The following is a 26,227-nucleotide window of genomic DNA, read 5'->3' on the forward strand; positions in this document are numbered from 1 at the left end:
ATGGAGTAAAACACAATGGTCCTAAAACTAATACAGGTAAAGCATGAAGAAATTGCCTACATAAATAACATTTCTCTTTACCCTGGTAACCGACAGAGTCAAAGTATATGGAATGAGCAACTCATCCATATTTTGTCTGCACTGTTTTCTTCCACTAAGTCTTATATATTTATTGTAAGAAAAAGCTTGCTTTGAGTTTCCCTAGAAAAAAAATATTTTTCTAACTCATTATGTTAGCATATTTGGGTTTTTAACAACAGCATAGACAAATTATGGTCTGTGCTGTGGGCAGCACATAATTGGACAGCATCCTGCTTTGCCAGCTAGGCTACCATATTCTGTGCTAGCAAGCGCCATAGAATTTTACAATAATTTTTCTTGTGTAACTGGAAGTATCCTTTAAATGTTAATATTTACTGTAAGTTGTACTTTTCATTAATTACTCTTTTAGCTGCGAATATATTCTTTTTAATAAAAGGATTACTCTTGACAGTCTCATTATTACTGATATTTAATGGTAATGAATAATTAAGCATTCAATAAAAGATTTTAGATTATGCAAAGCAATGCAGCAAAGACCGTACATATTCAGGAAATTGCTTTGCATATCTGATGATGACTCATACCTCCTGATCTGCAAAGATCTCTATGAAATTTTGAAATGAGAAGGATCCAGACTGAAGAATAAGTTCTCCTGTATTTTCGAAGCACTGTCCAGTCAACACTAACAATTTGTGTCTTGCTGCATCAGTGATCATCAAGCGTACCTAAGGGTGAAAGACAAACATCCACAGTTTAATATTTACTTAATTACTTCTAGACATTGTGAGAGAACAGATTCCGTTGTGTGATTGTTGTATCCATCTTGCCTTGTCTTAGTGATTAAGTAACACTGATGGGCAAGGAAGATTCAGATTTCTATTCGAGCCCCTAAAGTTCCTATTGGCTCATAGTTCAGAGGGAAATTTTCCTTTGTTTGTGACCCTATTTAAAGCGCCTACATGTGCTAATAAACCCGAAGTCCTGAGTACACCATACAAGGATGTGCTCTTTTGATTTCTGAGCTCTCATAAAACAAACATTATTAATTTGGAATTAATCAGTACATTAACTGCAACTCTAAAAATGTTGTATATTGCATTTAGTGCAGTTCCTGTCAATTGCTTACATTGGATGCACAAGCCGCAAATTAAAAATACGCAACACTGAACTTTTAAATGGCGTTTCTAATGTTAATAGTTCTAACAGGCATATTTCATCTGCAGCCAAGCACTTTATTTCACATCATCGACAGTAATCATGTTTTCAGACTTTCGTTACTGAAAGGGATAAGGAAGCAATGCGGGGAAGAAACATTGAGATTCCTGTTAAACCAAGAAGCATTTTGGATATTTAACCTTGGAACAAGATTTCCTGATAGGTTAAATTTACGCCGAGATATTATTTTTCATTATGAGTGTTATTAGCTTTTTGTAATTTTTTTGTATTGTTTTAACATTTTTTTTGCATTTCACATCTATATATATATATATATATTTGCCTGTTCATAACAATCTTCTATATATATGTTTCTCGCTTTGATTGCATGCTTCCTACCTCCTGATTACATGCCATGTGATTTTAAATTCATTTTGGATTTGCTCATGTTGATATATAGGATTGATGGGAAAATTTTGTCCATCAGGCTTTGAAAAAGAACTCTGGATTTCATTTGAAACGCGTTGCCTTGTGTTTCTTTACCTCCCAAGGGATAACTGTATAGGTTAAAGACCTTGAGGAATTATTAAATGCAAAACAGAAAAATGTGACTGCACAAATTAAGAAAGTAGTGAATGGGACAGTCAAAAGAATATCCAATTAGTAGCAGAATATTAGCAGAAGTAAGACTCAGGGAAAGAGTACTGTAAAGTCCTGCAACATTGAAGAGAACAATCCATTAATCTTAAGTCACATACCTTAGAAAAGGATTAGATGAAAGGAAAATATTTTGCCATTTGTAGATGAATTAAATGGACCTGAGAGACGCATGATGGGAACGTCTTTTGTGGATGAAATAAAGGAATCCATTAGGGAGGAGTTTGTTTGCATGAGTCTTGAACATGTGGAAAGGATTTAATAAAACCTTTTGCAACTGTCTAAAGGCCAACGCATCAAACATCTCAAAGAGGAAAGGAAGGTCAAAAGACAGCAGTTTAAGTTACCCCCCAAAAAATGGTCTACAGCAGAGACCTGTCACTTATTATTCAGCTATATTGGACCCCGTCACTAGGATTGCAGCATCTTTTGTCAGAGCTATCTCTGCCATCCATGCTTTAAAAAGGCTAAAGAAATAGTTCTGATCACAAAGTTACACTGTACACGCTATTTATGGTGTTCTCAGTCAGGTACATCCTAGACACATTACAATGTACCCTTCTCATACCTAAAATGTAGAACTCAAGTGATACAGTTTTGAATCCAGCTACGCGCTTGTCAATGAATTCAAAAAGGGGGAAAAGAAAGGTAAATGTGACATATTTTTACATTCCTTAATAAAGGAGGAAACAACAGGCACACATGATTGTGCTGCTTTGATGTAACAAGAAAGGGCAGGGTTTGAGTATGTGTCAGGTGGGTCCATTTTAATACAAATTTAGAGTTTTTTGTAGATGTAACCTGATACAAAAATGCTGGTGCATTCTACACTGGATACGCTGTGATCACACAGCATAAGGTAATAAAAGCTGATTCACTCCCTTCTCACCTGCAAGCACAGGAGGCAGAGCTGAAGGCACTCACTGAGCCATGTAGAGTGACAAAGGGTAAGACAGCCAATGTTTATGTAGACAGTAGATCTTTCTAATGTCACATGATAAACCTACAAAAACTGCAGAGAGCATAAGAGTCCAGATGGAGGCTCTCCTGTTACTAAGCTCAGCATAGTGAAGATAAAGTTCATACTTGAGCTGACACCGATGAAGAAAAAGGAAATATGAGTGTAGATGCAGTCACCAAGGAAGCAGTGAAGAGGCCTAGAGTCGATAGTCTAGTGCCAATGTAGGCCAGGACCTCCGAGACATCTGTCACTCTTGATATTCTTAAATCCATAGAGAAGCAGAAAGAGTGGGAGACGTAGGGAGCCCAGCTGACTGAGGAAGGACTAGATCAAGGTCGGTAAGCGTGACCTCTCTACTCAATGATGGATAAGGTAACCCATGGACTAATGCATTTATCAAAAACAGTTATGTGTGTGATTTGTTGTACAAGGTATGGGTGGCGTCAGGGTTCAGTACCCATGCAGCCAGGTACACCCATTTTTGTATAGTGTTTGCTCGACAATGTAGGAAAAACTGTAAAAACCTGACAGAAAGACAACCTTCATCCACTCTACCGTTTTCAGGTTGACTATATACAGCTATAACAAGTAGGCATATATGAGTTTGTGCTTGTTTGTGTTGATCTCTTTTCAGGTTGGCCAGATGCACATCTCATGAAGGAGGTGGTATGTAGCTATGGAGTTCCTGAAGTGATTGTAAGTAAGTGATACAGGTTCACATTTTACCAGAGAGGTCATGAAAGAGCATTTGCAATCTATGGGAATTAAGCAGGCTTTCCACATTCATTAACCTCCATAGAGCAGTAGGAATGTGGAAAGACCGAATGGAAAATTACCGTTAAAAATCAAGAAGGAAAAGGAAGACACTAGCAAGCCATGGACCGAATGCTTGCCTTTAGCTCTTTTCGCAATAAGATACTCTAAGGTAGAAAAACTGGTCTCTCTTCATATGAGATCCTTTTTGGTTAAGCATCTAGAACAGGATCATACTTTCCACAGAGAATTCAGATGCAGCATGATAGCCCAATGAGCAAAGAAAAAGCTTTACATAATGGACTAAACAGTGTGATAAACAGGTATAGTCTTCCATTCCATACCCTGAATCAATTTAAGGAGCATATGATCTCAAGCAGGTAGATTGGGTGGTCCTGAGAACTCGCATGAGAAAAAGTCTTAAGCCAAGATTTGATGCCATTCCAAGTTCCCTAACCACAGCGACTTCAGTGAAGATTGAGGGTAAATTGGATACACACAGCCACTGGAAAGAGTCACACCACGAGCAGATGATCTCTTTGCATGGACATAGCAGCGTCATTACTCCTAATAAGGACATTGAATTAAGTTATGAATGATGACTGGTATAACAAGTTCATCAGACCTTAACAGGTGCTCTTAACAGACATGGATACGAGTAGGTCATCTGGTGACTACTGGATTTGCACTCACAGTCGTGTGAGTTTAAGTACTTCAAGGGTCTAAAAGGATGGCTCTCAGGGATCATACATACAATCATGGCAAACGTGTTGGCACCCTTGAATTTTTTTTTCCCTTGAAGTATTTCTCCCAGAAAATTTGTGCAGTTACATATGTTTGTTATACACATGTTCATTTCCTTTGTGTGTATTGGAACAACACAAAAAAAACAGAGAAAAAAAAGGCAAATTGGACATAATTTCACGCAAAACCTCAAAAAGGGGCCAGACAAAATTGTTGGCACCTTTCCAAAAGGTGTACAAACTTACCTGTAACAAGTAACAGATGTAGGCAATATGAAAGCAATACGAAAATCACATCTGAAGCCAGATAAAAGTTGGGAAGTTTACTCAATCATTACATTGTGTGTCTGTGCGTGCCACCATAAGCATGGAGAACAAAAAGAGGAAAAGAGAACTATCTGAGGAGTTGAGAACCAAAATTGTTGAACAATATCAATAATCTCAAGATTACAAGTCCATCTCCAAAGGTCTTGATGTTTCTTTGTCCACAGTGCGCAACATAATGAAGAAGTTTACAACCCATTACAAGGTAGCTAATCTCCTTGAACATGGAAGGCAGAAATTGATAAGAGGTTGCAATGCAGGATAGTCCTAATGGTGGATAAGCAGCCTCAATCAAGTTCCAAAGAAATTCATGCTATCCTGCAGTCACAGAGTGCATCAGCATCAATGTGAATTGTCCACATTTGAATGAAATGAAATGCTATGGCAGGAGACCCAGGAGGACCCACTGCTGACACAGTGATAAAAAAGCTAGACTGCAGTTTGCCAAAATGAAAATGTAAGTGAAAAAGCACTTTTTTCAAAAAATCCTTCTAAGAAAGCATCTTAAGGACAGATTAGAACAAGACAGAGCTTTTTGTTATTGCACATCATTTTACCGTTTACCGAAAACAAAATGAGAAAAGAACACATCACCTACAGTCAAATATGGTGGAGGTTCAAATATGATTTTGGGGCTGATTTGCTGCCTCTGTGTGCAAGCCATCATGAAATCTGAAGATTATCAAAATATTGTTGGTCTCAATGTAGTGCCGAGTGTAAGAAAGCTGGGTCAGCATCCTAGGTCATGAGTCTTCCAGCAGGACAATGAACCCAAACATACTTCAAGAAGAACCCAGAAATGAATGGAAACAAAGCACTGGAGAGCTATGAAGTGGCCAGCAATGAGTCCAAATCAAATTGTCAGTGAACACCTGTGGAGTGAAGAAACCCTTCAAATATGAGAGACATGGAGAGTTTGCAAAGGAAAAGTGGTCCAAAATTCCAGTTGAGAGGTGTAAGAAGCTTGTTGATGGTAATTGGAAATGATTGATTGCAAGCCATTTTGGGTTTTTTGTATGAAATCATGTCAAATTTGTGTTTTTCCTCTGTTTTGCTGTGTTGGTCCAATACACACAAAAGAAATAAACATGTGTATAACAAAACATGAGTAATTTCAATAATTTTACTTCATATTTTGAAACAATTTCAAGGGTGCCAACACTTTCGACCACGACTGTACATGTATGCAACTACTATTATTTTGGTTGTTAGTATATGTAGAAATAAAAGTACCATTCCTGGTACCTGTTTGTACAAAGGCATGTAAAAGTTTGAGCACCACTGGTCAAAATTACTGTTATTGTGAACAGTTAGGCAAGTTGAAGATGAAATGATCTATAAAAGGACTACATTTAAAGATGACATAGTTCCTTTGTATTTTAGGCAAAAAAATTGTAATTTTGTACATTTAAAAGTGCAATGCAAAATTTTGGGCACCCTCTGAAATATGTGTGATCAGAAAACCTTAACCAAGGTTTCAGATGTTAATTAGCCTGTTAAGATTCTGCTTATTCACTATCATCATTGGGAAAGATCAGGTGATACAAATTTCCCAGCTTTATAAAAACCCAGCCTCCTCTAACCTTGTGCTAAAAACAGCAGCCACAGGTTCTTCTAAGCAGCTGCCTAGCACTCTGAAAATGAAAATAGTGGAGGCCCACAAAGTAGGAGAAGGCTATAATATGATAGCAAAGCATTTTCAAGTTGCTTTTTCCAGTTCGAAATGTAATGAAAAAATGGCAGTTGACAGGAACAGTGGAGGTCAAGATAAGGTCTGAAAGACCAAGCAAAATTTCAGTGAGCCTCCACTCAATGTATACTACATTCCCCCAAGGAAGAAGCAAAACGTGAAACGCGCATCGGGGCCAGCGCTGCTCTCACAGGTCATGTATTGCCTCCATTCCCAGCCTCTTTTTACCTATATCTATATTTGCACTATGTATTAGCTGTTGGTACTGGCTTTTTACTATATCTTTGTCACTTGGCACTTTATTTCCGTTTTATGAGTTACATTATTGCTAGTATTTCCTAATTATTACACCTTGGTCACTTGGCACTTTATTCTGAATTTATGAACTTTTAAACTTTATATTATACAGTTCAAGCACTATATGTAAGGCATTGTGCTACTAACCTGTGGTCCGTATTGAATGTTACAGATCTTTTGAGCACTTGTATGTGACAGGACGTTATCAATTGATCATCATTGAGCACTGTGTAGTATTATTGCCCTTTATGAATCTAGGGCAGCCTTGTGTCTTGTTTTCTTGGCTTGGGTGAACTACCTCATTTATTTATGTAGATTATCTATTATTGTTTTTCCCAACCTTGGAGCTATGTACTGGGTTGTATTAATGTTCTACATTTAATTCATAAATTGAGAGGGCTGAATAATTTTTATGATTACATACACATTTTGAATTGGTACTAATTTTTGGATGGAGTGCAATGCACTGTGTTAGCAGCTATTTTATATTGTATCCCTTCTTATTATATTTTTTGTATTGTACGTATATGTTCAATAAAAAGACATTTTAATTTTCTACTATGGCATTTACTTCCGTTGTTTTTGTAGGAGTAACATTGCAGATAACGTTTAATAAATGTACAGAATGCAGCCAGGCCACAGTAATCATTTTTCAGCATATACAAATATACTCGGGACTACAGAACAGAAGAAGGATTGAGGTATTCTGGTTACAAGTAAGCTGAGCAGCAGTACTCAATGTCAGGCAGCAGCTGCAAAAGCAAACAATATTTTAGAGTGTATAAAAACATAAAATCCCACAATCCAAATATAATATTACCCCTCTATAAATAACGTTATATATTCCATCCAAATACTTTCCAAGGGACCAGCAGGAAAGTAAAAAAAGGTTATTTGCAGTTAGAGCAGTTAGACTGTGGAATGCCCCAGCTGAAGAGGTAGTAATGGCAGACACTATAACAGCATTTATAAGGGCTGGAAGCTTTTCTCACAAATGACATTGTGGGTTGTAAATAATTTAGCAATAGAGAAAGAATAACTGGGGGAGAAAGGTCGAACTTGATGGACCTGGGTGCTTTGACCTATATAACCATGTAATCCAGCCAAAGGGGTTGTACGTTTTCTTCATGTACAATTGAGCTAAAGGGTACGGGAAAATTGACTAGTCTTTTAAAAGGAAAGGAATGTGTTAATTTGGAAATAATGGTGATGGAATTGATTATATAAAGCACAATGTGAGAAATGTATCTAAGTTGATGAGCTTTTAGTCTCTGCAGGTAAAAATGAGTGATATTCTGCAAGGGATGTACTTTATTGATTGTGATCGTTAGCTTGATTTTGACCTTCAGTGAGTAAAAATGTCCGTGTGCCCGCTTCTGTATGTAAATGGATCGAGTGCTTGTCTTATTTTTCTTGGTTTAATGCTTATGCAGTTTTTGTTGTAAAGGGTAATTAACCCCTTACCGATCTCCGCCGAAGTATTATGGCAGAGGTCGGATTCCACGCTTTGATGTGGGCTCCGGAGGTGAGCCCGCATCAAAGCCAGGACATGTCAGCTGTTTTGAACAGCAGACATGTGCCCACAATAGCGGCGGGTGGAATCGCAATTCACCCGCCGCTATTAACTACATACCTCCCGGATCCAGCGGGACTGTCCCGATTTTGACAGTCAGCCCCGCGATCCCGGGCGGGACATTAGTTGTCCCGCAGTGGTTGGGAGGTGTGCTGCAATATCAGATGGTCAGCCTCATCCCTGCACTCGCAGAGCAGCCTGAGCACAGCACACCACATATTGGCTGCTCCGTGCGCACAGGACCTGTGAGAAGCTAACAGGGGGAGGAGTCAGGGGTCACATGATCGGGACCTCCGTGGATTGCAGGACTCGTCTGTGCTGGTTGCCAATTTGCGATGGTGCTGCTGGATGAGGTAAGTAAGCTGCTTTATGTGTGGGGTCAGGAGGTGTTTACAGTGTGGATGTAGCAGAGCCATGTGTGTACGAGGTGTATGGAGTGGAGCCATGTGTGTATGAGGTGTATGGAGCGGAGCTGAATGTGTACGAGGTGTACGGAGCTAAGCCGTGTGTGTATGAGGTGTATGGAGCGGAGCTAAATGTATACGAGGTGTATGGAGCAGAGCTGAATGTGTACGAGGTGTATGGAGCGGAGCTGAATGTGTACGAGGTGTACGGAGCGGAGACGTGTGTGTACGAGGTGTATGGAGCGGAGCTGAATGTGTACGAGGTGTATGGAGCGGAGCTGAATGTGTACGAGGTGTACGGAGTGGAGCCGTGTGTGTATGAGGTGTATGGAGCAGAGCTGAATGTGTATGAGGTGTACGGAGCAGAGCCGCTTGTGTACGAGGTGTACGGAGCAGAGCGCGTGTGTACAGAGCGGAGCCGTGTGTGTAAAGTGTACGGAGCCAAGCCTCATGCGTAGGAGTAGCTATGTGTAGCCATTATACGGTACAAAGTATCATGTGCGGCCAATATACAGTATGGAGCATCCTGTGTGGTCATTATACAGTATGGAGCATCATGTGCAGTCATTATACAGTATGGAGCATCATGTACAGTCATTATACAGTATGGAGCATCATGTGCAGTCATTATACAGTATGGAGCATCATGTGTGGCCATTATACAGTATGGAGCATCATGTGTGGCCATTATATAGTATGGAGCATCATGTGCAGTCATTATACAGTATGGAGCATCATGTGTGGCCATTATACAGTATGGAGCATCCTGTGTGGTCATTATACAGTATGGAGCATCCTGTGTGGTCATTATACAGTATGGAGCATCATGTGCAGTCATTATACAGTATGGAGCATCATGTGCAGTCATTATACAGTATGGAGCATCATGTGTGGCCATTATACAGTATGGAGCATCATGTGTGGTCATTATACAGTATGGAGCATCATGTGTGGGCATTATACAGTACGGAGCATCATGTGCAGTCATTATACAGTATGGAGCATCATGTGTGGCCATTATACAGTATGGAGCATCCTGTGTGGTCATTATACAGTATGGAGCATCATGTGCAGTCATTATACAGTATGGAGCATCATGTGCAGTCATTATACAGTATGGAGCATCATGTACAGTCATTATACAGTATGAAGCATCATGTGCAGTAATTATACAGTATGGAGCATCATGTGTTGCCATTATACAGTATGGAGCATCATGTGTGGGCATTATACAGTATGGAGCATCATGTGTGGTCATTATACAGTATGGAGCATCATGTGCAGTCATTATACAGTATGGAGCATCATGTGTGGCCATTATACAGTATGGAGCATCATGTGGGGTCATTATACAGTACGGAGCACCATGTGTGGCCATTATACAGTATGGAGCATCATGTGTGGCCATTATACAGTATGGAGCATCATGTGCGGTCATTATACAGTATGGAGCATCATGTGCGGTCATTATACAGTATGGAGCATCATGTGCAGTTATTATACAGTATGGAGCATCATGTGTGACCATTATACAGTATGGAGCATCATGTGTGACCATTATACAGTATTGAGCATCATGTGCAGTCATTATACAGTATGGAGCATCATGTGTGGCCATTATACAGTATGGAGCATCATGTGTGGCCATTATATAGTATGGAGCATCATGTGCAGTCATTATACAGTATGGAGCATCATGTGTGACCATTATACAGTATTGAGCATCATGTATGGCCATTATACAGTATGGATCATGTGTGGCCATTATATAGTATGGAGCACTGTGTGGCCATATTTTTTTGTTTATAATTATTCATTACGAAACAGTGTGATTGTGCGCCGCAAACTTTTTCCCTCTTTCCCATCTTCAAAAGTTGGGAGGTATGATTAACTAGTTAAATGCCACTGTCAAAAGCTGACAGCGACATTTAACTACCACTTCTGGCCATCGGGCCAAAAATGAGCGTATCGCTGACCCCGTCACATGATCGGGGGTCAGCGATGCGTCGGCATAGCTATCAGAGGTCTCCTTGAGAACTCTATGGTTGTTGATAACGGATTGCTGTGAGCGCCACCCTGTGATCAGCGCTCATGGCAATGCAGTAAATCTACTACATAGGGGTGATCTAACACGCCCCTATGTAGCTGAGCCGATCCAGTTGTGCCAGCTTCCATGGAGGCCATTGAAGCATGGGAAAAGTAAAAAAAAATGTTTTAAAAAATCTGAAAAAAATATATATAAAAGTTTAAATTACCTCCCTTTCGCCCCACTCAAAATAAAACAATAAAAAAAAATCAAACCTACACATATTTGGTATCGCCGCGTTCAGAATTGCCCGATCTATCAATAAAAAAAAAAGGCTTAACCTGATCGCTAAACGGCGTAGCGGGAAAAAAATTTTAAACGTCAGAATTATGTTTTTTTGTTGCCAATAAAAGGTAATAACGGGCGATCAAACGAACAAATCTGCACCAAAATGGTATCATTAAAAACATCAGGTCGGCATGCAATAAGCCCTCACCTGACCCCAGATCACGAAAAATGGAGACGCTATGGGTATTGGAAAATTGGGCATTTTTTTCCTTTTTTTTACCACTTAGATAAAACATAACCTAGACATGTTTGCTGTCTATGAACTCGTAATGACCTGGATAATCAACATGGCAGGCTAGTTTTAGCATTTAGTGAACCTAGCAAAAAAGCCAAACAAAAAACAAGTGTGGGATTGCACTTTTTTTGCAATTTCATCGCACTTGGAATTTTTTTCCTGGTTTTTAGTCCACGACAGGCAAAAACCCAATGATGTCGTTCAAAAGTACAACTTGTCCCACAAAAAATAAGCCCTCACATGGCCATATTGACAGAATAATAAAAAAGTTATGGCTCTGGGAAGCAGGGGAGTGAAAAACGAAAGCGCAAAAGCGAAAACGGGCAAGGTCTTGAAGGGGTTAATAAAATTGGGTTAATTTGATCTCATTATCGTGTTTGAGATTGTGGGACACTAATCCAGCGATACTGGGGTGGGATTTAAACACTGCTTCACTTTTGTATAAATCATGTTTATTGATAAAAGCAAAAAGAATAAAGGTAAACGGTACAATCAAGTAAATCAGCAGGGTACCAGACAGAATTACATGTTAATCAAGAGATGTGTTGTGACATGACCATGCATCTTACACTTTAACATTCTGATAGATAATACTACTGATTGGTATTATGAAGTATTAACAATAAAGAACAGCTAAAATAGTTGATAGCCAATATTAATTCTCTTTATGATTATTCAGTAATCAGAATGTTTTTTCAGACTGAATGAGGGGAAGACAAACAAAGAAAGTAAGATAAGGAAGAGGAAGGAGGGTAGAACGAAGAGGAGAGGATTGGGTAGGGTAATGGGGTATGTTGGAAAGAAGTGTGGCTGCCATCCCCACTGCTTCACTTTTTACTATTGATGCTGCCTATGCAGCATCAATAGTAAAAAAATTTAATGTTAAAAATAATTTAAAAAACCCAAAAAACATTATATTCTCACCTTCCGGCGTCCGCGCCAGCCTTTCCCACTCCTCGCGACGCTCCGGTCCCAAGAATGCATTGCGGCAATTACCCCAGATGACGTAGCGGTCTTGCGAGACCGCTACATCATCACGGGTTACTGCCGCAAGGCATTACTGGGAACAGAGCGTAGTGAGGAGCATCGCTAAAGGCCTGGGCTGGATCCGGGAGCCGCCGGAAGGTGAGTATATAACTAATTTTTTTAATTCTTTTTTTCACAGGGATATGGTGCCCACATTGCTATATACTACGTGGGCTGTGTTATATGCTACGTGGGCTGTCAGACTCTTTTGCCCGGGGTCCTGAAAAACCTGGAGCTGGCCCTGGATTCACTAATTGGTCGCGCCTGACCAGCCGCGAACAATCAGCGACAGACGCAGTCCGGCCACAAATTCATGCGGGATTTGAACCATGCTTCATTAATTGGTCGCGCCCAGCCAGCCGAATCCTGTGTATTCATTGCATTATTCTGAAATCTTCATAAATAAAGTACATATATATTCTAGAATACCCGATGCGTTAGAATCGGGCCACCATCTAGTATATACTGTATATACCGTATATACTCGAGTATAAGCCGAGATTTTCAGCCCATTTTTTGGGGCTGAAAGTCCCCCTCTCGGCTTATACTCGAGTCATACCCGGGGGTCGGCACTGGAGGGGGAGCGGGGGCTGTGTAATTATACTCACCTGCTCCCGGCGTGGTCCCTGGACGTCCCTGCTTCTTCCCCGGCGCTGCAGCTTCTTCCTGTATTGAGTGGTCACATGGCACTGCTCATATACAGTAATGAATATGCGGCTCCAACCCGCTCAATACAGGAAGAAGATGCAGCGGCGGGGAACAAGCAGAGACGCAGCGCCAGGACCAGGTAAGTATACGGGGAGGGGGAGCGCTGCGCGATAGTCACCTGCTCCTCGGTCCGGGTGTCGCTCTGTCTTCAGCAGTGACACTCAGGTCAGAGGGCGCGGTGACGTAGTCAGTGCGCGCCCTCTGCTGAGCGTCAGTGCCGAAGACGGAGCCGCACGAGGAGCAGGTGACAGTGCCGGGGTCCTGAGCGAAGAGAGGTGAGTATGTGATTTTTTTTTTTTTTATGGCAGCAAAAGCAAATGGGGCAAGTGACTGCAGAGCATCTTATGGGGCCATACTTGTGCAGCATTATATGGGGCAAGTAACTGTGCAGAGCATCTTATGGGGCCATACTTGTGCAGCATTATAAGGGGCAAGTGACTGTGCAGAGCATCTTACGGGGCCATACTTGTACAGCATTATATGGGGCAAGTAGCTGTGCAGAGCATCTTATGGGGCCATACTTGTGCAGCATTATATGGGGCAAGTGGCTGTGCGGAGCATCTGTATGGGGCCATAACGCTTGTGCAGCACTATATGGGGCAAGTGACTGTATGGAGCATCTTATGGGGCCATAACACTTGTGCAGCACTATATAGGGCAAATATCTCTATGGAGCATCTTATGGGGCCCTTATTACCCTTTATGCAGCATTATATGGGACATATTTTAATATGGAGCATCTAATGGGGCCCATCAAACTTTATGGAGCATTATATGGGGCTCCTGATTCAATACGGATATTCAAAAACACTTAACCTTCTGATGTCTCAATTAATTTTACTTTTATTGGTATCTATTTTTGCTTTTGAAATTTACCTGTAGCTGCTGCATTTTCCACCCTAGGCTTATACTCGAGTCATTAAGTTTTCCCAGTTTTTTGTGGCAAAATTAGGGGTTTCTGCTTATACTCGGGTCGGCTTATACTCGAGTATATACGGTAATCATCCAAGCACAAAATGTAACCATTATTCCAACTTACCCTAATATGATTCAAAATATGATTATATGATTATACGATTCAAAAGAAAATTTTGAAAACCTTTGCTCCTTTTTTTAATTACGCAAATATTTAATTCATAAAACAAAACTCAATTAAACTAACATAACCAAACTGAACACAGGTATCTGAGTATATAACAGCTGAGTATATAGTAAACCTAACGTGCACACACATAAGTACTGAGTGTATTTGACATATTATAAACACACCACAAAAAATCTTTTCTCTCTTTTTCTCTACAAAATGCATCATATACCTGTGTTGGAAAAACAAAACAAAAGGGGCTGTCACATTAAAATATAAAATATACCTCCCTTTAAAGTTGTACTGTTTCTCCTCCCACTCAGCCCCGTGTAGACCCGAGATCCAGAAACTTATTGTCATACAAATTTCGGAATATTTTTTTACCACTTAGATAAAAAGAACCTATACATGTTTGGTATGTACGTACTCATACTGACTGGGGAATCATATCACTGGCTCAATTTTACCATATAGTGAACATAGTAAACAAAAAAACACAAAACACAATTGTGGAATTGCACTTTTTTGCAATTTCACTTCACTTGGATTTTTTTTCCTATTGTGCAGTACACTGTGTGGTAAAATCAATGGAGTCATTCGTGAGTGCAACTCATCCTGCAAAACACAAGCCCTCATATGGCTATATTGTCAGAAAATAAAACAGTTATGGCTCTTGGAAGAAGGTTAAGGGAAAAACTAAACCGAAAATCATCCTGAGGGTGAATGGGTTAAAGGGGATGTAAAATTTAGGAAACACATTTTCAAATACTGTGTCCTCTCCTGCATTACACAGACAATCCACTGATTTAAATGTAATGTAGTGATCAATAAGTGGTAGAACGAGGGGTGGAGTGTATTGGAAAAGGATTAATTTATTGTTTCTGTTTGTGCCTTTCAAACTATCTTCAGATTTAATATAGAAAAGTAGAATGTAACAACATTGTTATATATCTTTATTACCTCGTTGTATGTATTTCTGATTTCAGCTATTACTCTATTAAGCATTTAGAAAGCAAGCAGGCTCGATAATACTAACATGTATAATTATGGCTTAATTTTTATTCTGTTAATGGCTCTTATATTTAAACAACATAAAGTGGATCCCAAAATCCAAAAAGTCTGACATAAAAGCATAGTTCTGGTGTCGTGTATTGATGGTTTAAAGGGGTTGTCAAGTTGTGGAAACACATTTTTAAATACTCTTATACAGATAGAAATAGACTGGGCTCCTCTAGTTAAGATCCTAAATCTCTCATTCAGGGTAGAGAGTGGACGGAAAAACAAATTTCACTTAAAGATCTAAAACTATAACCTTGTTCAGCACCTGTGCTGCATTCCATGAATAGTTATATAACCCCCTGACTTCCCCTGTATATTCTCAAAAAACCTTTTTAAATTCTCCAGGGCTATATGCAAATTGGGTCACCCCGATCCAATGGGTGTGGTTTCGGGTCTCTCCATTCCTCCCCGACTGCTGCTCGCCTTCCTCCTTTTGTAATTGACATGGATGACATAAAGCATCTTCCAGGTCCAATGGGTGTGGTTTTGGGCCTCTCCATCCCTCCCCCTGCCTGCTGCTCGCCATCCTCCTTTTTTAATTGACATGGATGACATAAGGCATCTTCCACGTCCAATGGGTGTGGTTTTGGGCCTCTCCATCCCTCCCCCTGACTGCTGCTCGCCATCCTCCTTTTTAATTGACATGGATGACGCCAGGCATCTTCCACATCCAATGGGTGTGGTTTTGGGCCTCTCCATCCCTCCCCGACTGCTGCTCGCCTTCCTCCTTTTATAATTGACATGGATGACATAAAGCATCTTCCAGGTCCAATGGGTGTGGTTTTGGGCCTCTCCATCCCTCCCCCTGACTGCTGCTCGCCATCCTACTTTTTTAATTGACATGGATGACGCAAGGCATCTTGCACATCCAATGGGTGTGGTTTTGGCCTCTCCATCCCTCCCCCTGACTGCTGCTCGCCATCCTCCTTTTTTAATTGACATGGATGACGCAAAGTATCTTCCACATCCAATGGGTGTGGTTTTGGGCCTCTCCATCCCTCCCCCTGACTGCTGCTCGCTATCCTCCTTTTTTAATTGACATGGATGACGCAAGGCATCTTCCACATCCAATGGGTGTAGTTTTGGGCCTCTCCATCCCTCCCCCTCACTGTTGCTCACCATCCTCCTTTTTTGATTGACATGGATGACATAAGGCATCTTCCACGTCCAATGGGTGTGGTTTTGGGCCTCTCCATCCCTCCCCCTGACTGCTGCTCGCCATCCTCCTTTTTTAATTGACATGTATGACGCGAGGCATCTTCCACATCCAATGGAAGTGGTTTCGGGTCTCTACATCCCTCCTCAGCTGCTGCTCGCCATCCTCCTTTAATTGACTTAGATGATGCGAGGCGTCTTCTACATCCGATGGATGTGGTTTCAAGCCTCTCCATTCCTCCCCCAACTGTTGCTCGCCATCCTCCTTCTTTAATTGACATGGATGATGTGAGGCGTCTTCTACGTCCGATGGATGTGATTTCGAGCCTCTCCATCCCTGCCCCCACCTACTGCTCACAGTCCTCCTTCCTTAACCCCTCTGTGACCTTAGACGTACTATCCCATCGAGGTGCCCTGGGCTTATCTGACCCTGGACGGGATAGTACGTCATAGCCGATCGGCCGCGCTCACGGGGGGAGCGCGGCCGATCGCGGCCGGGTGTCAGCTGCTTATCGCAGCTGACATCCGGCACTATGTGCCAGGAGCGGTCACGGACCGCCCCCGGCACATTAACCCCTGGCACACCGCGATCAAAGATGATCGCGATGTGCCGGCGGTGCAGGGAAGCACCGCGCAGGGAGGGGGCTCCCTGCGGGCTTCCCTGAGCCCCCCGCAGCAACGCGATGTGATCGCGTTGCTGCGAGGGTCTCCTCACCTCCCTCCCTGCTCGAGCCCCGGATCCAAGATGGCCGCGGATCCGGGTCCTGCAGGGAGGGAGGTGGCTTCACAGAGCCTGCTCAGAGCAGGCACTGTGAAGGCTGCAGCGCTGCATGTCAGATCAGTGATCTGACAGAGTGCTGTGCAAACTGTCAGATCACTGATCTGTGATGTCCCCCCCGGGACAAAGTAAAAAAGTTAAAAAAAAAATTTCCAAATGTGTAAAAAAAATAAAAAAAAATATTCCAAAATAATGAAAAAAAAAAAAAAATATTATTCCCATAAATACATTTCTTCATCTAAATAAAAAAAAAAAAACAATAAAAGTACACATATTTAGTATCGCCGCGTCCGTAACGACCCGACCTATAAAACTGTCCCACTAGTTAACCCCTTCAGTAAACACCGTAAGAAAAAAAAAAAAAAAACGAGGCAAAAAACAACGCTTTATTATCATACCGCCGAACAAAAAGTGGAATAACACGCGATCAAAAGGACAGATATAAATAACCATGGTACCGCTGAAAGCGTCATATTGTCCCGCAAAAAAAAGAGCCGCCATACAGCATCATCAGCAAAAAAATAAAAAAGTTATAGTCCTGAGAATAAAGCGATGCAAAAATAATTATTTTTTCTGTAAAATAGTTTTTATCGTATAAAAGCACCAAACCATAAAAAAATGATATAAATGAGGTATCGCTGTAATCGTACTGACCCGAAGAATAAAACTGATTTATCAATTTTACCAAACGCGGAACGGTATAAACGCCTCCCCCAATAGAAATTCATGAATAGCTGGCTTTTGGTCATTCTTCCTCACAAAAATCGGAATAAAAAGCGATAAAAAAATGTCACGTGCCCAAAAATGTTTTCAATAAAAACATCAACTCGTCCCGCAAAAAACAAGACCTCACATGACTCTGTGGACCAAAATATGGAAAAATTATAGCTCTCAAAATGTGGTATTGCAAAAAATATTTTTTGCAATAAAAAGGGTCTTTCAGTGTGTGACGGCTGCCAATCATAAAAATCCGCTAAAAAACCCACTATAAAAGTAAATCAAACCCCCCTTCATCCCCCCCTTAGTTAGGGAAAAATAAAAAAAAATGTATTTATTTCCATTTTCCCATTAGGGCTAGGGTTAGGGCTAGGGTTAGGGCTAGGGCTAGGGTTAGGGCTAGGGTTAGGGCTAGGGTTAGGGCTAGGGCTAGGGTTAGGGCTAGGGTTAGGGCTAGGGTTAGGGTTAGGGCTAGGGTTAGGGCTAGGGTTAGGGCTAGGGTTAGGGTTAGGGTTAGGGCTAGGGTTAGGGCTAGGGTTAGGGCTAGGGTTAGGGTTAGGGCTAGGGTTAGGGCTAGGGTTAGGGCTAGGGTTAGGGCTAGGGTTAGGGTTAGGGCTAGGGTTAGGGTTAGGGTTGGGGCTACAGTTAGGGTTGGGGCTAAAGTTAGGGTTAGGGTTTAGATTACATTTACAGTTGGGAATAGGGTTGGGATTAGGGTTAGGGGTGTGTCAGGGTTAGAGGTGTGGTTAGGGTTACCGTTGGAATTAGGGTTAGGGGTGTGTTTAGATTAGGGTTTCAGTTATAATTGGGGGGTTTCCACTGTTTCGGCACATCAGGGGCTCTCCAAACACGACATGGCGTCCGATCTCAATTCCAGCCAATTCTGCGTTGAAAAAGTAAAACAGTGCTCCTTCCCTTCCGAGCTCTCCTGTGTGCCCAAACAGGGGTTTACCCCAACATATGGGGTATCAGCGTACTCAGGACAAATTGGACAACAACTTTTGTGGACCAATTTCTCCTGTTACCCTTGGGAAAATACAAAACTGGGGGCTAAAAAATAATTTTTGTGGGAAAACAAAAAGATTTTTTATTTTCACGGCTCTGCGTTATAAACTGTAGTGAAACACTTGGGGGTTCAAAGTTCTCACAACATATCTAGATAAGTTCATTGAGGGGTCTAGTTTCCAATATGGGGTCACTTGTGGGGGGTTTCTACTGTTTAGGTACATTAGGGGCTCTGCAAACGCAATGTGACGCCTGCAGACCAATCCATCTAAGTCTGCATTCCAAATGATGCTCCTTCCCTTCCGAGCCCTCCCATGCGCCCAAACGGTGGTTCCCCCCACATATCGGGTATCAGCGTACTCAGGACAAATTGGACAACAACATTTAGGGTCCAATTTCTCCTGCTAACCTTGGAAAAATACAAAACTGGGGGCTAAAATATAATTTTTGTGGAAAAAAAAATATTTTTTATTTGCATGGCTCTGCGTTATAAACTGTAGTGAAATACTTGGGGGTTCAAAGCTCTCACAACACATCAAGATGAGTTCCTTAGGGGGTCTACTTTCCAAAATGGTGTCACTTGTGGGGGGTTTCTACTGTTTAGGTACATTAGGGGCTCTGCAAACGCAATGTGACGCCTGCAGACCATTCCATCTAAGTCTGCATTCCAAATGGCGCTCCTTCCCTTCCGAACCCTCCCATGCGCCCAAACGGTGGTTCCCCCCCACATATGGGGTATCAGCGTACTCAGGACAAATTGGACAACAACTTTTGGGGTCCAATTTCTCCTGTTACCCTAGGGAAAATACAAAACTGGGGGCTAAAAAATAATTTTTGTGGGAAAAAAATTTTGTTTTATTTTTATGGCTCTGCATTATAAACTTCTGTGAAGCCCTTGGTGGGTCAAAGTGCTCACCACACATCCAGATAAGTTCCTTAGGGGGTCTACTTTCCAAAATGGTGTCACTTGTGGGGGGTTTCAATGTTTAGGCACATCAGTGGCTCTCCAAACGCAACATGGCGTCCCATCTCAATTCCTGTCAATTTTGCATTGAAAAGTCAAACGGCGCTCCTTCCCTTCCGAGCTCTCCCATGCGCCCAAACAGTGGTTTACTGCCACATATGGGGTATCAGCGTACTCGGGACAAATTGGACAACAACTTTTGAGGTCCAATTTCTTCTCTTACCCTTGGAAAAATAAAAAATTGGGGGCAAAAATATAATTTTTGTGAAAAAATATGATTTTTTATTTTTACGGTTCTGCATTATAAACTTCTGTGAAGCACTTGGTGGGTCAAAGTGCTCACCACACCTCTAGATAAGTTCCTTAGGGGGTCTACTTTCCAAAATGGTGTCACTTGTGGGGGGTTTCAATGTTTAGGCACATCAGTGGCTCTCCAAACGCAACATGGCGTCCCATCTCAATTTCTGTCAATTTTGCATTGAAAAGTCAAACTGCGCTCCTTCCCTTCCGAGCTCTCCCATGCGCCCAAACAGTGGTTTACTGCCACATATGGGGTATCAGCGTACTCAGGACAAATTGGACAACAACTTTTGAGGTCCAATTTCTTCTCTTACCCTTGGAAAAATAAAAAATTGGGGGCAAAAATATAATTTTTGTGAAAAAATATGATTTTTTATTTTTACGGTTCTGCATTATAAACTTCTGTGAAGCACTTGGTGGGTCAAAGTGCTCACCACACATCCAGATAAGTTCCTTAGGGGGTCTACTTTCCAAAATGGTGTCACTTGTGGGGGGTTTCAATGTTTAGGCACATCAGTGGCTCTCCAAACGCAACATGGCGTCCCATCTCAATTCCTGTCAATTTTGCATTGAAAAGTCAAATAGCGCTCCTTCCCTTCCGAGCTCTCCCATGCGCCCAAACAGTGGTTTACTGCCACATATGGGGTATTATCGTACTCAGGACAAATTGGACAACAACTTTTTGGGTCCAATTTCTCCTGTTACCCTTGGTAAAATAAAACAAATTGGAGCTGAAGTAAATTTTTTGTGTAAAAAAGTTAAATGTTCATTTTTATTTAAACATTCCAAAAATTCCTATTAAACACCTGAAGGGTTAATAAACTTCTTGAATGTGGTTTTGAGCACCTTGAGGGGTGCAGTTTTTAGAATGGTGTCACACTTGGGCATTTTCTATCATATAGACCCCTCAAAATGACTTCAAATGAGACGTGGTCCCTAAAAAAAAATGGTGTTGTAAAAATGAGAAATTGCTGGTCAACTTTTAACCCTTATAACTCCCTAACAAAAAAAAAAATTGGTTCCAAAATTATGCTGATGTAAAGGAGACATGTGGGAAATGTTACTTATTAAGTATTTTGTGTGACATATCTCTGTGATTTAATTGCATAAAAATTCAAAGTTTGAAAATTGCGAAATTTTCAAAATTTTCGCCAAATTTCCGTTTTTTTCACAAATAAACGCAGGTACTATCAAAGAAATTTTACCACTATCATGAAGTACAATATGTCACGAGAAAACAATGTCAGAATCACCAGGATCTGTTGAAGCGTTTCGGAGTTATAACCTCATAAAGGGACAGTGGTCAGAATTGTAAAAAATGGCCTGGTCATTAACGTGCAAACCACCCTTGGGGGTAAAGGGGTTAATTGACGTGGAGGACGCCTCTCGTCATACACATTGCCGGGCGAAATCTCGTGCCTACACACAGAAATTGGTAGGTCTCTCCTTACGTACACAGAAGGGACAGACCTGTCAATCACCTGGAGAGGTGCTGGGAATAGCTGGCCAGGGATGGAGCAGGACTAGTCTTGTCTATGGTCCCCATTCAGATGGTTAAACTATATTTTATCTAAAACGGCAGAGTGTTTCAGGGAAATATATACCTGGCTGTAATTGCTAGGTTCTGATTAATGCTGCCTACGGTTTGGGCAGCATGAGTCATAATGTAGGTTCCCTTTGATTAATACTGCTGAATGGTATTTAATGCCATGAACTCGTGTTATACTCACAGAGACAGAGCAGCTAGACGAGGGCTCTGTAAAAGGAATATAAGTAATATTAATACAGTTACTAAATGTTGGACTTGGTTAAAACTGCACTTACTTCTGTGCTGACAGCTTCATCTGAAGGGTTGATTAAGACAACAGTTTCTAAAACATCACTTCGATGGTGAAGGATTTTTTGACCTGCAGAAAATAGTAAAAGACAAAAATATATAAGTAATCACCCATTAATAGTCTGTGTATAAATCAGCGCCACATTCGGAAGTCAAAGAAAAGCTCTACTTCTTACCCCAAATGCCCATTATATTTAATGGTAAAATAAAAGGATGTGTCCAGTTGCATTGTAGTCATTTATCACAGCACATGCTAGCGACATGACACTCTAAAGCGTTATATTCCTTCCTAGAAGCAGTATCCCTGTAATACAGCATGTGACGTAGCATGAGGACAGGAACCTATGTGTAATATTATATTTTCACACCAAGGTGCAGGGTTCTACAGGACCGATACAGATATGTCTGAGCGCACTATATTTGTAGGCACATCCAGGGAGTACCGAGCGTATTAACAGTGATAGGCTGGATATATTTATACACTTCCGAGCTAATGGCTGTGTCTCCGATTCTGGCATATCTCATAGTGAGGATAGCATTAAATACCATAGTGATCAGAAGCAATTTTATGGAATTGCATTTTATATAATCCATATGTTCGGGAGGGGGGCAATTATAACAGAGTATTGGTGCATGCCCTCCCTGTGCTGAGCCTCTCGTGCTTCATCAAGTCCCAATGAAGACTTTGGAACCAGTTTCGCAGGTACAGTTGTACCTACTGGAGAGGCATCTATGCCGATTCTTAAAAATGGACTTAGTCATCAGTAGTCTTGAGTCCAATCAGCAGACAAAAACTACAATAAGGGACCAGGGAACACACAAAAACAAGCTAAGTTTACTAAAACCCTCTGCTAAAAATAGTGAGCAGCCTCTTTGTATAACAGTAATGTATTGCCAGACAGAACAATCTGTGGCTAAGACGTAGACCTGTCAAAGCTTGAAACACGGTTCTATATTAGTCCCTGAGCTTCTATTCAATATAGATATTGATTATATTTATTGCCAGTTAGAATATCCCATATATAAAGCACACATTGTTAGGCCACGTTCACACATTCAGTGTTTGGTCAGTATTTTACCTCAGTATTTGTAAGCCAAAACCAGGAGTAGGACAATCAGAGTATTTTTCACCCACTCCTGGTTTTAACTTACAAATACTGAGGTAAAAAACTCACCAAATACTGAACGTGTGCACGTGGCCTTAGACGCATTATCCAGAGTTAGTAGGAAAATCCAAAGAGAAACTGTCTTTTCCTCTGAAAATGCAGAAACTGCTGAAACTGTCCATGAGATGTGCCAGGTATTGCAGGTTATCATCATCAGTCAAGTGCACAGCGCTGAGCTACAACAGACAATCTATGGTTAAAAGTGGCACTTTTTCAATAAAAGGATGTTTCTTTCTATTGAGAAGAAAGAATATCACTTGACACCAAAGTTTCTAAAGAAATTTAAAGGATCAAACCTCCCTTACTGCAGTAGGAATCCAAATTTTGGGCTGATCCTAGTGATTCATTTGTTCATCTGAGTTCAATTTGCACAACTCAGACTACTAGCAAAAGTTAACCTAACTATTGTGGTAGACAGACACCGAGGCCCCAATTCATCCAAAAAAGCTGGCATAAAACACTTTGAAAAGTTGCAAAGTTTTTGCGCAAAGCGAGTAGCGAACATGCTGCGACTTTTGGAATTTTCACAAATCTTTCAGCTAGCTCCAGCAATATGCTCAGAGCTGGGGTGGGTTGTAGCGACACCCGCTCATCTAATTCATGATGAGCTGTGGCTTATATAAAGGCCACACATCTTATTCCAGTCTGTGACTTGAGTAAAATTTGTGGCAAGATGCACGGAAGCGCCCACCTTGTATAAGACATACATAATCGTGGAAGAATCTTGGGGCAAAAATTTTACTGAATTCTGCAAAGAGAAAATGTTGAGTGTCCGATTGGTCCAAAAATGGTGAGCAGATTACGGTAACCTCAGTCAACAAGTGGACAGCGGAAATGCTAAAAAGTGCAAGGTTGGATCTGGTCGGCAACCATTATATTCCGAGCTGGAAGACCTGATCTGTGAGTGGGTTGCTGACAGGAGAGCTAAGACATTGGTTGTGACTAGGGCTCAGATTCAAGAATTTGCCCTTGCAATGGCACCACAGTTTGAAATTGCCCCTGAAGAATTCAAGGCATCACAACACTGGCTGGATAACTTCCTTCAACGAAGTGAACTGTCTCTGAGAAGATCCACAACACTCTATAGGCTGGAAGATGCTTAAATTATTAAACGCGCATTTGCATTCAAGACCTTTGTTGATGACGCTGACTTCTCTAAATACAATCTTTCCAAGATGATTGCCATGAATGAAACTGCAGTGTTTATGGGCCAAGCATCTCAAACAACAATTGAACAACGAGGTGCCTCCTCAGTGTATGTTCCCTCCACTACTTATGAAAGTGCACGTGTTACCTGTATTTTGGTGATGCGTCTGGATGGCACTAAACTTTACTCATTTCAAAGGGTTATGCGTCTGGATGGCACCCAACTTTACTCATTTCAAAGGGCAAGAAAGACAAGATTGAACGTGTTTCAGGCATTTATATTCTTGAAACTGAAAAAGCCTGGGGCACACATGCAGTTATAAGGAAGTGGGTCGATTTAATGCTGCCGCTTGTTATGCGAGGGAGCCAAAGAGGAATTCTGATCTGGGATGCAGCCAGCACACACCGCACCAAAGACATGAAGAACTTCCTTCATGAGAGAAAAATAGATCAAATAATGATTCCTGCAGGAATGACGGCTTATCTCCAGTCTCTTGATATCGCCATTAACAAGCCATTCAAGGACAATTTGCGTGTGGAAATCAATGACTACATTGAAAATAGAATGGAGAGAAATCAACGTGGAAACTTTGTGAAACCTAAACTGCCAGAGATTGTGACTTGGGTGAAGAATTCATTGGAGAAAATCAGTGACCCTTGCATTGCAAACGCACTACGAGCAGGCTACCTTGACAAGAAGTGCTCATTTAAGGACAGTGCTATTGCATGACATGAGAGATATGGGCCAATGATTCTGAAAGAAATGGAGTCACAAGAAATTCCACAGGAACTTCAGAGTTTGGATTGTTATGATGTTCCAGAAAATGATGACATGGTTGTCATTGAATAAATCTTGTTTTGTGTTAATAAATATTGAGATCAGTAAATGAACCATTTTTTGCTGTTTTACATGTTGTACATGGAAATACCCTCCCCCCCACCTCCCCTCCCCCCCGAAAGTAAGGCATGGTGCAACTTTCAGAGCAAAAATTAATATAAGACGGTTTCTTATTTTCGGGGAAACAGGGTAGGGTATAGGTCAGGTGAGGAAGGGGTCATGTCATTATTCTTTCTGATTACTGTTTGCAGCCAAGCAGTGGAGACTTCATACATGCGATAGAACATTGTCTTACTTAAAAATCATTGTTTTTTTGACATATGTCGACTTTTTCCTGTACCACATCTTGAAGAAAGTGCCTTCAAAAAAACTTAAAAAGGTCAGTGCTAGCTCATCTTTTAAAATGCCAGCCCACAGCAGTGCCCCACCTCCATATTGCTGGCAATCAAAGTGGAGGTATGTGCTCACTACTGATCCATCCATTGACACATCCGTCTGATCTGTCAAGAGTCACTCTCATCTTGTCAGTCCATAAAATCTTTGGAAAATCTGTCTTCAGATATTTATTGGCCCAGTCTTGATATTTCAACCTGTGTCCTGTTCAGTGGTGATCGGGTCTCAGCCTTCCTTTCCTTGGCCATGTCTTGAGCACTGAACACCTTGTACTTCTGGGCACTCCATGGAGGTTGCAGTTCTAGTATATGACAGCACTGGATGATAATGGGTTAACACATCCAAATGTGGAACTTAGTATTATTCCAAGATCTATAAATTAAAATCTAATTAGTTGTTGGGACAACCCTATAAAAATCCCTATACACCCTAGATAAAAGTAGGCTGTACCTGCGGATTTCGCTGGGATTGGCCAATCATGTAATGTGTATGATAGGTCTCCCTGGACAGATGATTTTGGGATAGAGTAGGACTAGACAGTTAGAATTTCAAGGGTCGATACTTTTGTTTTCCGGCAGTCTAAGCTTCTCCTGCTAGATGAGTTTGACAGCGGCTCCCTCCTTTCTCGGAAGTTGGTACAGATGGCCGAATGTTCATTTTGGCAGACAGCTGACAGTTCTTATGTTAATGGCCAGCTTAAAAGTGAGAGAGTGAGCCAATAAACCAATAACATCATTGGGTGGTGGACTGAAAAAAAAAGTTCAACATGCCTTTATGGCCTTTGATAGAGGTTTCACAGGCTTAGAATCAAACTTTTAATCCATGTGCAAATTACTGTATGTT

General features: G+C 41.2%; 1 protein-coding gene across 1 annotated transcript in view; it reads right to left on the bottom strand.

Annotated features, from left to right (window-relative positions):
• The window catches only part of MAP1B (microtubule associated protein 1B), a 172,597-nt gene that overhangs the window by 15,105 nt on the left and 131,265 nt on the right, over window positions 1-26,227 (bottom strand). The window contains exons 3-4 of the mRNA XM_069750631.1: window positions 21,829-21,911; window positions 627-767 (exon numbers count right to left, since the gene is read on the bottom strand). Of these exons, the coding sequence (XP_069606732.1) occupies window positions 627-767; window positions 21,829-21,911 (224 nt within the window). The remainder of the gene's footprint in view (window positions 1-626; window positions 768-21,828; window positions 21,912-26,227) is intronic.

The sequence above is a fragment of the Ranitomeya imitator genome, chromosome 1 (genome assembly GCF_032444005.1).
Source record: "Ranitomeya imitator isolate aRanImi1 chromosome 1, aRanImi1.pri, whole genome shotgun sequence".
Lineage (NCBI taxonomy): Eukaryota > Metazoa > Chordata > Amphibia > Anura > Dendrobatidae > Ranitomeya > Ranitomeya imitator.